The sequence below is a fragment of the Sturnira hondurensis genome, unplaced genomic scaffold (genome assembly GCF_014824575.4).
Source record: "Sturnira hondurensis isolate 20B ecotype Veracruz unplaced genomic scaffold, ASM1482457v3 Scaffold0014384, whole genome shotgun sequence".
Taxonomy (NCBI): domain Eukaryota; kingdom Metazoa; phylum Chordata; class Mammalia; order Chiroptera; family Phyllostomidae; genus Sturnira; species Sturnira hondurensis.
This window is the reverse complement of record NW_028087015.1, coordinates 15,296,231-15,310,718: the sequence shown is the minus strand read 5'-3', so window position 1 is coordinate 15,310,718 and position 14,488 is coordinate 15,296,231. Positions and strand designations below refer to the sequence as shown.

The 14,488-nt window shown below is 50.0% G+C and overlaps 1 protein-coding gene across 2 annotated transcripts in view; it reads right to left on the bottom strand.

Annotated features, from left to right (window-relative positions):
* The window catches only part of ANKRD33B (ankyrin repeat domain 33B), a 63,447-nt gene that overhangs the window by 13,290 nt on the left and 35,669 nt on the right, over nt 1-14,488 (bottom strand). Inside the window, exon 3 of one of the 2 annotated variants that reach the window (XM_037063007.1) lies at nt 1,034-1,174. The exons of the other annotated variant lie outside the window; for it this stretch is intronic. Within the exon in view, the coding sequence (XP_036918902.1) occupies nt 1,034-1,174 (141 nt within the window). The remainder of the gene's footprint in view (nt 1-1,033; nt 1,175-14,488) is intronic. 2 annotated transcript variants of the gene reach the window in all.

Below are 14,488 nucleotides of genomic sequence, written 5' to 3'. Positions count from 1 at the left end.
TGTCTAATCAGTGCTACTAGCCTAGGGTGATGGCTGGGAGAACTTCGTCACTGTCCTCAGGACACTACGATGGGAGGGGAAATGCCACCTCTCTGGGAACTCATGGCACCACAAGGGATTGGCTGAAACCAGGGCCAAAACAAAGTAAGAACAAAACAAATAAAGTTAAAATAATGAAATTAAATAATGTTGACAGCAGCATCTCACACTGACTGAGATATTAGAGGCTCACCCTGTGTTGGACCCTGGGTGCATACTTTACACACACTTTCTCATTTAATTCTCAAAATAACCCAATGAGGTTACGCTAATGATCACAACTCCATTTTAGTCAGGGAAAGAGCTAGAGACTAGTCACATGGAATTTAGCACAGTAGTTCATTAAATCTGTGTAGCTCTTGAGAATTTACAAAGTATTGTCATATTTCATCCTCAGGGGGGTGAAAAAGAAGTCACCGCTCCCATTTCAAAGACGGAGATAGGGGACTCAGAGGCGGAAGTGCTTCCTCCAAGAGGATGATGTCATAAAGGGCAAGGGGTTGATCCAAAGCTACAGACTGAGACCTTTTCATTCTGTGACACATCAGAGAAAGGGAAGCTGCCACACACATCACCACACGACTCCAACCACAGCAGGCGGGGACTTAGGATGACAACTGGGCTGACGCTGCCGTCCCTGTGCAGCTCAGAGCCAAGGGCAGGACAGATGAGCAGCTCAGAGCCAAGCCCAGAACGCACATTCCAGAAGAAGAACATGGGCAGGACTGGGCTGGGGGCGAGGGAAGAGCGCATCGGGGAGCAATGAGGGGCAACCAGTGCATGACCTTGGACCCCACCCTGAAGTTGGCTGCCTGTGTTCAGTTTGTTTCACCTCGAATGATGACAGCCACATACTTCAAAGAAACTGTTCTTTGTTGCAACCTCTAGTCTTAGTTTCCACAAGAATGATTCATCCCTTCAACACATACTCCTCAAGGAAGCAAAATCCACACTCCCCAGGTCCCCAGGACCGCACAGGATGAGGCACACATACCTGCTAGCATCAGGGCTCGGATGCACTCCGTCCGGCCCTGCATGGCAGCTTTCATCAGGGCCGTGAACCCAAACACGTTTCTCCTTTCAAGGTCAAGACCGGGGAAGTAGTTCAACAAGTAGTTGGTGATAGTGGCGTGCCCTGCAAAGAGATTTGCACATGTGAATAGACCACACTCCACAGAGTGCTCTTTCCAGGGAGGTCTTCCTAGAGGGAGAGAAGCGTGGCAGCGTTGACCTCCCAGGCCAGCCTGTCTGCAGGGTGTGAGTTTGCCACTGAGACCATGAGAAAGAATTCTCACAGAGTCCAGGAAATGGGACAACAGTAGATGCCACCCCAGCCACAGCAGTGCTGTCTCGTGGGTTCATTCTTGTCCCCTTTGCCCACCCACCTGGGAGCTCAGCTGTCCTGTCACACTGTTAAGGAGGGGACATGAGCAGCCAGATGCTTCGGGGTGGCCTGTGGAAATGCTGAGCCAGCCTCAGCAGACACTGCCGGTCAGGGGAAGGTCCTGGATGCTGTCAGCTCCCAGCAGGAGACACCAGTGCACAGATGCAAGACCGAAAAGAAGCCTCCAGGCCATTTCCCAGGGCTCCAGGGCTCCAGGTAGGAGAAAGTCATCATCACAGCAAGAGGATATGCCAGTGCACACTGCCATCCTCTGTCACTGCTCAAAAGGGTCTGCCTGTCTCTCGTGCACACACATGCATGCAAGCACACAGAGAGACACACAGAAACATATATGTGCACACACATACACGCGGTAACACAAGCCACGTTGCTACCAAGATCCTTAGCCAGAAACCTCAGCAGGTAAAAATACTCATTTGAGAATATAGATTTCTCCCCTTTATCATCTTGCTCTTCCAAAATAGACCTGGTTTTCTGCTGTTCTTACCCTCCTTAGTTGGGGTGAAAAAGGAGAGCATCATACGAAAAGCAGTATTCCCAGGGTCCTCCAGCCTCCGCCCCCTGCCCTCCCAGGAAACCGAAATGCGGTGGGAGCATCCCTCAAACGGTGCTACCTGTGCCGCAAAGACAGGCTTTAGGTCAAATGTCCACACAGCCCAATGCCCACCAGCCATACTTCTGACACCAGTGTGTGAAATGACACGCCACCCTCCCCTACTTCAGTGCCCTCCAACAGAGCACCGGCCATGGCAATAGTGATACTCGGGCAGATTATCCTCAGTGGCAGGTCTGTCTGCGCACAGTAGGCCCCTTGTCTCCATCCACTAGACACTAGGTGCTGGCAGCAACCACACCCTCCTCCCCTCTAGGGCATGACAACCAAAAATGTTTGCAGACACTGCCAAATGCCCCCTGTGGAAGCAAATTCACCCCGTTGAGAAGCACCATCCTAAAGGCTCATCCTGCACTGTTTCAGGACCAACCACACCCAGGTGGAAGATGGCTTCCTCTGTTCCTCACCTCCACCCTGCACCCTGCCCCCCACTCCCCAGCCCCCCTCTCAGCTGCCGTCTCCATCCAGGCCCTGCTGGTGATGGCCCACATACTCTGGGGAGTACAGGCAGAGAGCAGAAGCCCTCTCCTGGGCCTGGGGGGCCTTGCTGGTACCCAGTCTGCATCTGTACGCACTGAGGAGGGTCCAGCTCCCTGAAATGCCCCCGCTCCCTCCCACCACATGCATGTGCCTTTGGAACTGCCATGGTCAGATCGCAGGTGAGCGGCTTCGTGGGCATTTCAGTGTACTCTCCGTCCTTAACAGGGCACCACTCCCATCCCCCGGGGAAGCCTCTGCACCAGGGCGAAGCCAGGACCCATGAAACTCGTCCCCAGCTTATTTCAGAAAGGGCACTGGGTGAGATTTGGGATGTGGCAGGAAGGAAGGCCTCCTCCCAGGGATAGGCAGCCTGGGGACACAGGTGCTTCCCCCAAGGCTCACCCAACTGCCCTGCAGGCAAGAAGGCCACAGCCCGTGCCACCCCACATTATCTCAGCCTCAGCGGCACAGAGGGGCTGCTCTCCCATCCTACCACCTCCACCCCACCCCCACCTCGGACAGAGGCTGGGACCCAGTTTCCTTCCTTGAGGGCTGATGCCCAAACTGTATCAAATCCTTATCAACTTCTGAGTTAAAAACAAACAAGGAACAAAAATTAGAGTACAGACTCTTCTAGAAACATTGCTGTCTGCTTATTGTTGAACTCAGCCCATTTCCTGAACTCACTGCAAAAATTAAAAGATAAAACATATATCTTTTCTGGGAGGGAAGCCAGGAACAGATGTGTGCTACCCTCCAGCTCTGTGACTCACAGGTTCCCACCAGCATCTGACGCTTTTGACTCATTTCAGCCACTGGCCCTCCACCGTCAGTTACAGGGGAAGGGCAATGCTCATAGTCAGGTGCCCAAACCAGCTGAATTGTTGTAAACTGGGACGGGGTGTATGTGTGTGTGTGTGTGGGGGGGGTGTCCTTCAGTCTCAGTTAGGTTTGCCATGCGGTTACACGCTCTGTGGCACCTGTCAGTTAGATTTAGCCAGGCTCCTAGTGAGACGAACTGCAATTCGTTTAGAGCCATTTCTTTGAAGATGTGAAAGAGTATCTGTTGCAGTTTTCGGCAGGATGTCCTTTGCACTGATATATTCTAAACACTTTGAACAAGCGAGGGCAGGAAAAATTGAAAATCCACAAAGCAAATAGCCCATTATACAGGTCTGTTCTGAGTATTATGTTGTGCTCAGAAAAGCCAACACATGGCCAACTCATGCTGACCACAGGTGTGAACTTTCAACCACCCATGAAATCCCCCCCTTTCCCAGAATAGCAGAACAATACCTCCTATCACACAGATGATCTCATTCGAAGAAATCAGGGTAGACCTGATGCTTCCAAGAATGTGTTGATATTATTAACCTTTCTTCTTAAAAACCATGACAATTAACCGAAGGGAGCCTTCCCTTTTTTTCGTAAGAAAGGAAAGTAGACAGATAGAACACAGCCTTCCTTGCATAACAAAACCCAACCATGTACCGTACTGACATCTAGTCTGAGCCTAGTCCAATTAGGCCTTACAGAACAGGATTTCCTAAAGTCCCCAGAGGAAGCCCTTTTAAAAGGTGGGCTTCACCTACAGACCCCAAGAACACTTGCCCCCATCACCCCTACCCTGCCGAGAAGAAAGTCACATGTGGCCCAAGAAATAAGTCCATGTGAAATAGCTTCAGTGGGTGCGTACACAACAGTGTAGACAGAGGGAGTTAGCTGAGAACACCCAAGTTCAAGTCCCTAGTCTGCCACTTGAAATCTGGGTGGCCCTGGGAAGGTGCGTCAACTTCACCCAGTCCCTATTTCTGCGTCTGGAAAATGGGAGACACCATCAACCTCACACCTGTGAAAACTACAGGGGTGATGTGTTGTACAAAAAGTGCTTGACATAACAGACAAATTTCCAGGCAGAAAAATGTCCTGTAATTAATTGACGTGGAGACTCCACTCTCGAGGAGGCAGAACACGGCGACACACTCCTCCACGTGTGGCTTCTTTCCAGAGAGCAGAATGGGGAAGGGAGGTAGGGGAGAGAACTTCACAACAGAGAAACCTGACAGACACAGCCTCAGCCAGGTGATCAAGGTCAACACCAACAGTGACGAGTCACACTGATAACATGTACTAACAGTCTCTGTTTGACCAAACTTTAGTCAGGCTCCTGAACCTTCCCCTAAGCCCATCTGTGTGTCTCCTTGTAATATCTATTGATAGTTTTAGCAAAAAAAACCCCCACATTTGACACCCGATCGAACTCCTCTGCCCTCATCGTCCCCAGGTGGGGACTGGTCACCATGGCGTGTCTTAAGCAGCAGCCCCTGTCTGGCGGGTCTAGCTCCAATCTCTCACACCCCTGATGCTTCCTCTACATATTTTCCCCACTGACTTTCACCCTGCTCCTTGGCTGTAAGTCCCCGCTTTGCCTTGTTGTGCTTGAATTTGAACCCAGTCTCTCTTTGCCCATTGCAAAATCCCAGTGCAGTGGACCCTACACCTATCAGGATGACCTTGAAAAGGGTCTGCCTTGCCATTTGTAACAAGAGGTTATTTGATGTTTTATTCTTTAGCAGTACCCGGCATATGATGTGGTGAGAACAACACTTTCCTCTGTGGTCCTTCTCCCCGAAATCCATAACTCCGGTCTCATCATGAGAAAACCACCAGACAAATCCCAATCAAGAGACATTCCACTAATTACCCAACAAGAACTCCCCAGACTACCAAAGTCATCAAGTCTGAGAAACTTCAGAGCCCAGAAAAACCTCAGGGGACATGACAATTAAATGCAGCATGTAATACTACATGGGATCCTAAAACAAACAAAAACAAAAATATTAGGAAAACACAAAGGAAATTAGAATAAAGAATGAACTTGAGTTAATAATAAAAATGCATCAATATTGATTCATTCACTGTGTCAAGTATACCATACTAATTAATGTCAGATCCCAATAGCAGGGGAAACCAGGTACGGGGTATACAAGAATTCTCTGTATAATCTATGTAGTTTTTCGGTAAGTCTAAACTATTCTAAAATCAAAGCATATTTTACAGAAGGCAGATCCTAGTCCTAGTATAAGGCTACTTGACAAGAGTACAAGGTAGGGGCAATGACTCTTGGTTGGCTATTGAACGTTGCTCCCCTCCACGCTTCCCCCAAGCCTTACGGATAGTGGGCGGAGCTCACTGGGGGGCAGTGACAGGCATGCAATGGACTAAAGATAGAGGCGGGGTCCCTGGGAGGTCAGGAGGATGGGGAGAAGGGGTTGACTCAGAACGCTCCTCTAGTAGTGAATAGAGGGACCTTGGTTGTTGATTGGCCAAGCCACTAAACAGAACGAGAAAAGCCCAAGATGACACCTGGTCCACCACAGCCCTGGTCCCTGGCTCCACTCTGGGTGGCCAATGGCGTCTTTGCTGAGAGCGTTTGGGGTAGAAGCCCATGGCACCCAAGCTTGACCGGATTCTCACACAGGCTCAACGACACTGCTGGGTTTTCCCTTGACTCGCCTCCAGTCCCCATGTGGGAAATTTTAAACTTCCCTACTCTTAAGTCACCGACCTCAGAGCAAACCCCTTTCCCAGGGGATGACACACCTTCTACTTCAAAGAGGGAACAGAAACCGTAAGAAGGGAACTCCCTCGATCCCCCTCATCACACCGCCAACCTCACACATCCACAAGCAGTCTCTCCCTCCCTCCCATTGAAAAGGGAGGGCAACGCTTCCCCTAAAGATTCTGATCTCCCCTCCCCTCTGGGCCTTGTGTTACCAATTACCTCCTCTTCCTCTTCAACCTCTCCTTCCTTGCAAATCCATCAGATTGCATTCATGGCCCAAATTCTTCACCCTGCTCTTTTCCATGTGACTTCAAAATTTCTCTGTCAAGAACTGGTACATTTGCCAGTGTGACACAAGCAGAATCTTGAAGCACACTTACTTGTCTGGGCACCCTGCCACCCTCGGGCCTCAGCCATCTCCCTAAGAAGAACACGCTGAAGCTCACTTGATGGTGTCCAGAAGAGGATGAGAAATGCTTGGGGCAAAGCTGGCCCAGATAAAGTCCCCAAGCACACCCTAGAACAGGGTGCAGCTCACAGCAGACACATAGCAAGGGCAGTCAAGATCTGTGGGTCCCCAGCCCATACACAGGTGCATGAACAATAACTTGTTATGCAGCATCTGCCAATACACAAGCTCAAGCAAGGGTCTACCATCATATATACATATATATATATATATATATATGACTGTCTTAGTCCATTCAGGCTGCTATTACAAACTTCCATAGACTGGGTGGCTTAAACAACAAACATTTCTCACAGCTCTGGAGGCTGGGAAGTCCATGCCAGCCGAGTCAGCGAGGGTCCACCTCCTGGTTCATAAATGGCCATCTTCTTGCTTGTCTTCACATGGCAAAAAAGATGCTCTTATCAGTGCAGTAATTCTATTTAGAAGAGCTCTACCCTCATGACATAATCACTGCCTGATACCCTCACTTGAGGATTTGGATATAGCAGGTAGGCATAGCAGGTAGGAGGGAGGCATAAACATCTAGTCTGTTACAAGGACCAACAATAATCCCTGTGGACCTGTCTTTGCATTCCAGCCACCCACCACCAATCATTTGACGCCTTTTCAGGGTAAATCCGAGTCATCTCTCTCATTCTCACCACTTACACTCCCCTACTTCTCCTGAAACGCCTTCCAACAGTCCCCGGGGACTGCCTTGTAGCAAAATCTAGTGGTTACTAGTCAACCCTCATCTTACTTGGCATCTTCACAGCATTTACCACATGTGCCTTCCATCCTTTTTAAACTCTCTTTCTGTGGATATACTGAAAGCTGACGGGTCCAATTTCCCTCATGTCTCCCTGGCCACCCCTCCTCAATATTCTTCCTGAGCAACCTTGTCCTCTGTTCCTGAAACACTGCTGTTTCTCAGCCACGTGCCCAAGCGGCTTCTCACCCCATATCCCTCTCTCGGCGGCCCTGTCCACTCTCATGGATCCAGATCACTTACCTCCAGCTCAGTCTCTCTTCCTGGCTTTCTCACCTACATATCTGTCTGCTGGATATTTCATCTTAGGCAGCCCACGAACTCAACACTTGCTTCTTCCAAACCCTCTCCCTTCTCCCATGTTCCTTACTCAGTGATGAACGCCACCGACCACCTAGGTGCCCCAGCCAGAAATCTGGGCTCTGTCTCTAGCCCTCCTCCCACACTCTCCCCATCCAAGCCATCACGGAGTTTTGCCAACCCCACGTGTTAAATGTCTTCCAAACCTGTCTTGTTTCTCCACTTCTACCCTTGATCTGGGCCACCACAGCCCACCTGGGGTGCAACCTAATGGTTCTCCCTGGTCCCCTTGCTGCCCCTCCATCCATTCTGCATGCCACCTGCATAACTTAAAGAAGAAACCCTTGAGCCCTGGCTGGCGTGGCTCAGTGGATTGAGCGCAGGCCAGCGCGGGCCAGCGCGGGCCTGCGAACCATACAATCACAGTTCGGTTCCCGGTCAGGGCATATGCCTGGGTTGCAGGCCAGTTCCTGGCAGGGGACTCAAGGGAGGCAAACATACATTGATATTTCTCTTCCTTTCTCCTTCCCTTCCCCTCTAAAGATAAATAAATAAATAAATACTTAAAAAAAAAACATTAAAAAAGAAGAAGAAATGCTTGACCAGATACAACTACCACTTAACACCCTCAATGGTTTCCCGTCTTTAGATGACATCTTAACACTTGCACAAGCTAGCTTCTTTTTACCTGGCCCTGCTTTCTGAAGGGTAGCAGGGCATGCCACCCTGAAACATGCCACTTTGGCGTAAGGACAGTTTTGACCCAAAAGCAACTGAAAAAAGCAGACACAAGAAAAGCTCCCTGCCCTCCCCCATCTGTCTAAAAGCAGGACAGAAATCTTTACTTTCCCCAGTTTTGATGAGATATAATTAACATACAGGTCTGTATATAAGTGTAGAGTGTACAGCACAGCGATCTGACTTACACATGATGCGAAATGATCAGCACTGTAAGTCAGCATCCATCATGTCACAGGGACACAAAAAGCGGAGGAAAAGGGACGCTCGTTTTCAGGTGCCATCAGCCTGGACACGCACCAGAGCGAACCCATGACAAACTCTGCTCAGCAGCCCTTGTCTCTCACTAGTTTCCCTTCCCATGGTTTGCTGCCCTCGGAAACCTCATACTGCTTTTCTTTATCCTGGAATTCCTCCACAAATGTATTGTTCTTTGGTGAAAATGCCACATAAGCTGGAGCTCTAAGCCACCTCCTCAAGTGACTCATCTCCCCCTGGGGATCTCCCCTGCATACATGTCCATGAAGGTCTTCTCCTCTCTTGTCAATCTGTCTTTCATTACAGGGGTCTTGGTCGAGAACTCAGAGGGTGGAGGAAAAATGCTTTTCTCCCTTAAATCCCTTCTCCACCCTCAGCGCTTACACCAACACCCCCTTACTCTCCTCTGCAGTCACTCAACACTCCTTCTAACTCACCTGTGCGCCATCTTTCTCTAATCTGGGGGTCTCTGCACACACTGGCCTCTAGGCCTGGAATACCCTTCCTTCCCTTCTACCCAGCTACCTGATAAGCCATGCCTTCCGATGCAAGTTCTTGCCTGGTCTCCCAGGCACGCATCAGGTAACTGAACCGTGATGTCACACGTTTCACATTCCCAAGTGGCCACCACAGCCCTCATGTCCCTGCTCATGAGCCCAAACCTTCCGATTCACTGCAAGTTCACTAAATATTTAGCAAATAAAAAGGCTGGAGGATTCCTACTTCTCCCGTGGAAGAAGTACACATATCATAAAGGTTGCTCGTTTTCAATCCATAACCCACATTATCTGAGATTAAATGGCCACTGAAATGATTGATTATTGATTAATCACACATTTTGTTGAGTACCAATTATAGGCTAAGAATCTTGTTTACTGCTTTATTCAAGAAAAGGAAATGCCCTGGCTGATGTAGCTCAGTGGACTGAGTATGAGCCTGTGAACCAAAGAACTGTGGTTCGATTCCCAGTCAGGGCACATGCCTGGGCTGCAGGCCCGTTCCCAGCAGGGGATGCACGAGAGGCAACCATACATTGATATTTCTCTCCCTCTCTCCTTCCCTTCCTCTCTAAAGCTAAATAAATAAAACTTTAAAAAAAAAAAAGAAAAAAGGAAATAGACAATAAACCTGCATGGCTCTAAAAATGAAAAAAATGTTACAGAATCTGCGTTGTCTGAAGACTTCATTGGTTTGCCGCCAGGTACTCCAAGTGCAGTTTTCCAAACCAGGCCAGTAGAGGGAAGTGTTGACTTTGGAAATGTCATATCCCACATGCGCTGGAGAGAACAGACTGCCCCACCCGGAGGAGGGAGGAAGCAGGCGGGGCCTCTCAGAGAGGTCTCCCTGATAATCTGTGAGGTAGGCAGGTGGGAAGTGGGGTGAGCTTTCAAGCTCCACTCATTCCTGCCTGGCCAGCGGGCAGTAGGTGGCATTGCGGGGGTCAGTCAGAAAGGTTCTGAAAACTGGAGTTTACAGGGAAAGGCAAGGAAAAGCTAGGGACTTACCAAGGTCTAGTTTCTTAAGTGACAGCATAGAAACCAAGGAAAACATTTCAAAAAACCAGAAAAACCACAGTGAAGTCAGGCTGCAATTATGATCACGGGTGGTAATGATAAATAGGACAGGTAGAATGGGGAAGCAATTAGTCCTGCCTTCTGGCCACCTCATTCATGCTGCTCTGAAGTGAAACCCTCCCCAAATCCAGGCAGTCTGAACCCACCCCTGGCCACCCCTGAGCACCTTGCTGCCACTGTGTCCCCAGCAGCAGGACCTGAAGGATGCCAAGCTGGCTGGCTCTCAGTGCATTTCCTTCCAAATTTTTTTAAATAGGTTCCAGAAAAATAATAAAATAAGTTCAAGAAGTAACAAGTGTCAAGGATGCACCAATGATCACTTACACCCAACCAACTGGATATCACTACCAGTTCAAAAGGAGCCGTCTGCTCTCCCTGTACCCACCACACCCCTGCCGTTTGTTAGAAAGGAACAGGAAACAGAGGAGGTAAACACATCACTCCGCCCCTGGGACCTAATGTCCATTTGTTTGGTTATCTTACTTTGTACTTCATTTTTGTCAGGGGAGGTATGGAAGAAATGGAAATCACTGGCTAAATGAGATTTAGGGATTATTGGAGGATTTATTGTCATACATTCTCTCCATTACAAGGCCTAATACTGATTTGGCTGTATCTTTATTGTGCATTAAGTAGCCAAGGAGTTTTAGACTTCGTAGAGAACAGGAGACAGGTGGATCACACCATTTGCATCCTAATTTATTCTTACAAATGCCGAGTCCTGTAGAAAGCCAGGACTACCAACTGTCAAACATGCAACACAGTTGCAATAGCAAATAACAGTAACATGTGATTGGCTTTAAAGTTGCCCTTGACCACACAGATTCTGCTGGGGCCCATACTGACCAGAACCAGTCAATCGAGGTCATTCCACCTCCCTCGCCAGACACCCATTTTGGCTCGGGCCATGTGATGTGACCTGGCCATGAGAAGAAAATGAAACTGCTGGAGGCTTCTGGAAATGTTTTCCTATCTTTGAGAACAAAACATGACAGGGATTTGCTCTTCCTTCTCCAGGCCTTCGTTGTAATGGCCATGGGAAGCCAAGGTGCTTGGAGCTGCCAGGGCTTTCCTGGGATCATGAGGGAAAAAAGGTCAAGAGCATTTCTGAGAAGCTGGCCCCAGGTCCCGACGTCACGGAGCCGCCCAATGACGCAACCCTCCAGCCATCGCCTTCAGAAATGTCATGGTACAAGAGAAGGCAGTTTCCTCATTGTGGAGGCTGCTTCCTCACTGCTGAGGGTACTCAGTACGCTGCACCCAAAACGTCACACAGATCCTAGGCTCAGGGAGAATCGGGCAACAACTGCAAACAACAAGAAAGTCTATTTGGGACCAGCAAACACTGAAAAGTGATCTAGCCCACAGGTGGCAGGACACCGTTCGGGACTCAGTGGAAAGTATGAATTGGTACAGCTTTTTCTAAAGGCCACTTGGCAACGGCCACACAAATGTGCACATTTTAAAATACGCATCCCTAAATACGATGAAGCAATCGAGTTCTGAGAATCTATTGCGCAAAAGTTCGCTCTCCTTCTCTGCCTTTGGAGGGCGGATGACCTCCAAAACCTGCCTGGTCCCTTAGCCCTAATGTCTCCAGTGTGGCTCAGCAGGGGACCTGGTTGGAGGGAACAGAGCAAGACACTCACCCCAGGGTACTTACTCTCCACCCACCTCCCAACCCAAGGGCCCTGCTCATTCAAATGGGTTACTGCTTCGGAGAGGCAGCCCTATTCCAGGGTAACTCATCCCAGGGTCCTGCCCCTTAACTCTGTGCCCCCCCTCCACTAACAGTCCCCTAATCAGCTCCTCATTTTAGCCATCTGAGCTCCACCTGTTCCCAGGCAGGACCCTGTCAGATACACCCTCCTCCAAACCGCACCCCCCCCACCCCCGACACAAAGGACTTCCCCTTCCCCACGTGCACATAAACATAAAGCTGGGGAGGCAGGAATTGGTGTGTTTTTGTTCACCGTGGTAGACCCAGCACTTAACACGAAACTGCTGAGTAAATATTGCTTTCTAGAAGGATCTGGTATAGAATGGATGAGCCACCGTTTACTGACTGTCTCAGAGTTAGGGGACACAGGGACACAGCCGTGAACACACAGTCACATTCAGGACTGTGTCCTGTAAGAACGAGGTAAACGTCGCGTGTGTTGGTCAAAGGACAAAGACATAGATCTTAAGTAAAAAAATTAAAATCACGGTCCACAGTATGAACCTTTTGTATAAACAAAAGTGGAAGCACACCCTCGTGTTTGAAAGGAGAGGTCTGAAAGGGTGAGTAGCTGGAACTCAGTTTGGGAGAAGGGGAATTTGGGAGAATGAAAAGGGGTCTTTTTTTAAAAAAATAGTATCTCCACAATGATTTTTTTACTGTAAGCATATATCACTAGACTTATTTGGGAATGAAGAAATGACCAAATAAGTAAAACTGGTCACAGAATTGGATTAAATCACCTGATTATCACTCTTCGGTAACACAGCACGTGAAAGCCAGGAACAGGGCCTCAGTCGCTTTCCTTATTCTCACTTTGATTTAGCGACGGCTCTGGGTCCCTCTGACAACTAATGTGGGTGTGTGACTCCCCCAGCTTTAGTGCCCACCGACAGGCTCCCCCAGAGACCATTTAAAATGAGACCCTCTAAGGAGAGGTCTCCAGACCAGCGGCATCAGGGCCACCTGAGAACGCGATGAAATGCTCCGCACTCCCACGCGCCACTCAGCAAGACCACCTGCTTCCCTGCCTGAGCATTTCAATGGCCTGAGCGAAATGGAGCCCATCCTTTGGCTCGCTGCCCCTTTGCAGTCAGCGCCATGCCCCGTCCCAAGGGCTGAAAGCCGGGCCAGACCCAGGTGCCCGGCACTGCCCATGTCACAACCGCCCAGACCTGAGCTTTCAGTCTCACTCCTCCGGTGCCTTCGGTGCCTCTGAAACCGCCCCTGGGCCCACCAGGATCATCTGGCACCAGCACCTCACACCACGCCTCACGCCACTCAAGTGCATGCCCTCATATTCATTTGGTCTACACCCTGGATGAGCCGGCCCATGCCTCTTCAGGGGCCCCTTCTCACCTGTCCTAGACACAAGCAGTCCTACAGCCACACTAACCTGAGCCAGTCCTAGGACACACCAGCCACCCCCTGGCCCTGTGGCTTTGGGATGCACTGGCTGGGCCAGCCTGCCTCTGACTTCCTCGCCACCCAGTTCAAGCGCCCACCCCCTTTTCACAACCCCGGTCCTAAAGGACCAGGCTAGATGGGATGTTCTCACCCCGCAGCACCAAGGGCAGCCCTCACCCCGCAGCACCAAGGGCAGCCTCCATCAGAGCACCTTCAGACGCCTATTTAACTGGAGCATTGCTCAAGGGCAGAATGGCCCCCGACTCCCACACCACTGTCCAGCCCAGTTCCTGGCATCACAGTGGGAGGCACTGATGATGGGCCAATGGTCACTGACCGCCTCACGAAACCATCTACATTTCTGCAGCTCAGGGCGTTGTGCTCCCAGGCTTTTCAAGCCTGGCGAGCTGCACCTCTGTGGAGGTAAGGCTTCACACCCTGAACCTGATGAAGACAACGTGTGTTAACAGCCCCACCCCTGTAAGTTGGAGCCTTTCTCCACCTTGCACATCCCAACTGAAAGGCAGGATGTGCACAGGCTGCTTCTTGCTAAGGCAGTGAAACTGCTAGCCGCTGGCCTTTCCACCCTCCCTGGGTTCCCTGCTCCGTCACCCAGACTGGCTTTGACATAGGAGCTGGTGATGCAAGATGGAAAGGCCAGCGGCTGGCTAGCAGTTTCACTGCCGTAGCAAGAAGCAGCCTGTGAACATCCTGCCTTTCAACTGGGATGTGCAAGGTGGAGAAAGTCTTTGTACTTTGTACAGGCAGGTCTCTCTCTGGGGGCTGCAGCAGAGTTTACTTTCCATAATCGGCGTGCAGTGTGGTTTGCTGCATTTTCTCCAGCTTCTCGGCCCTGACCGAGTCCAATTCCCAACAACTCCTGACGGTGAGGTGTTTATACCTGTTTCTCTGAGCTCAGCCAGCAACAGCTTCTTTGCAACAGAGAACCTGCCTGATGCAATGGATGTCATCTTGGAAGCCAAGAATTTTGAAAGTGGTCAGTTACCAAACTGGTTAATACCACGGTTACAAATGAAGTGTCGCCCTGAAGCGGCAAGCATAGCTGCCCTGTCTTAAAAACTGTCTGAGCACAGTTCCGGAAAAGGAGAGCCACGGTGCACTCAGCAGTGTCGGCATAAGTGCGCCTCTTGACACGACACCTGGGTGGA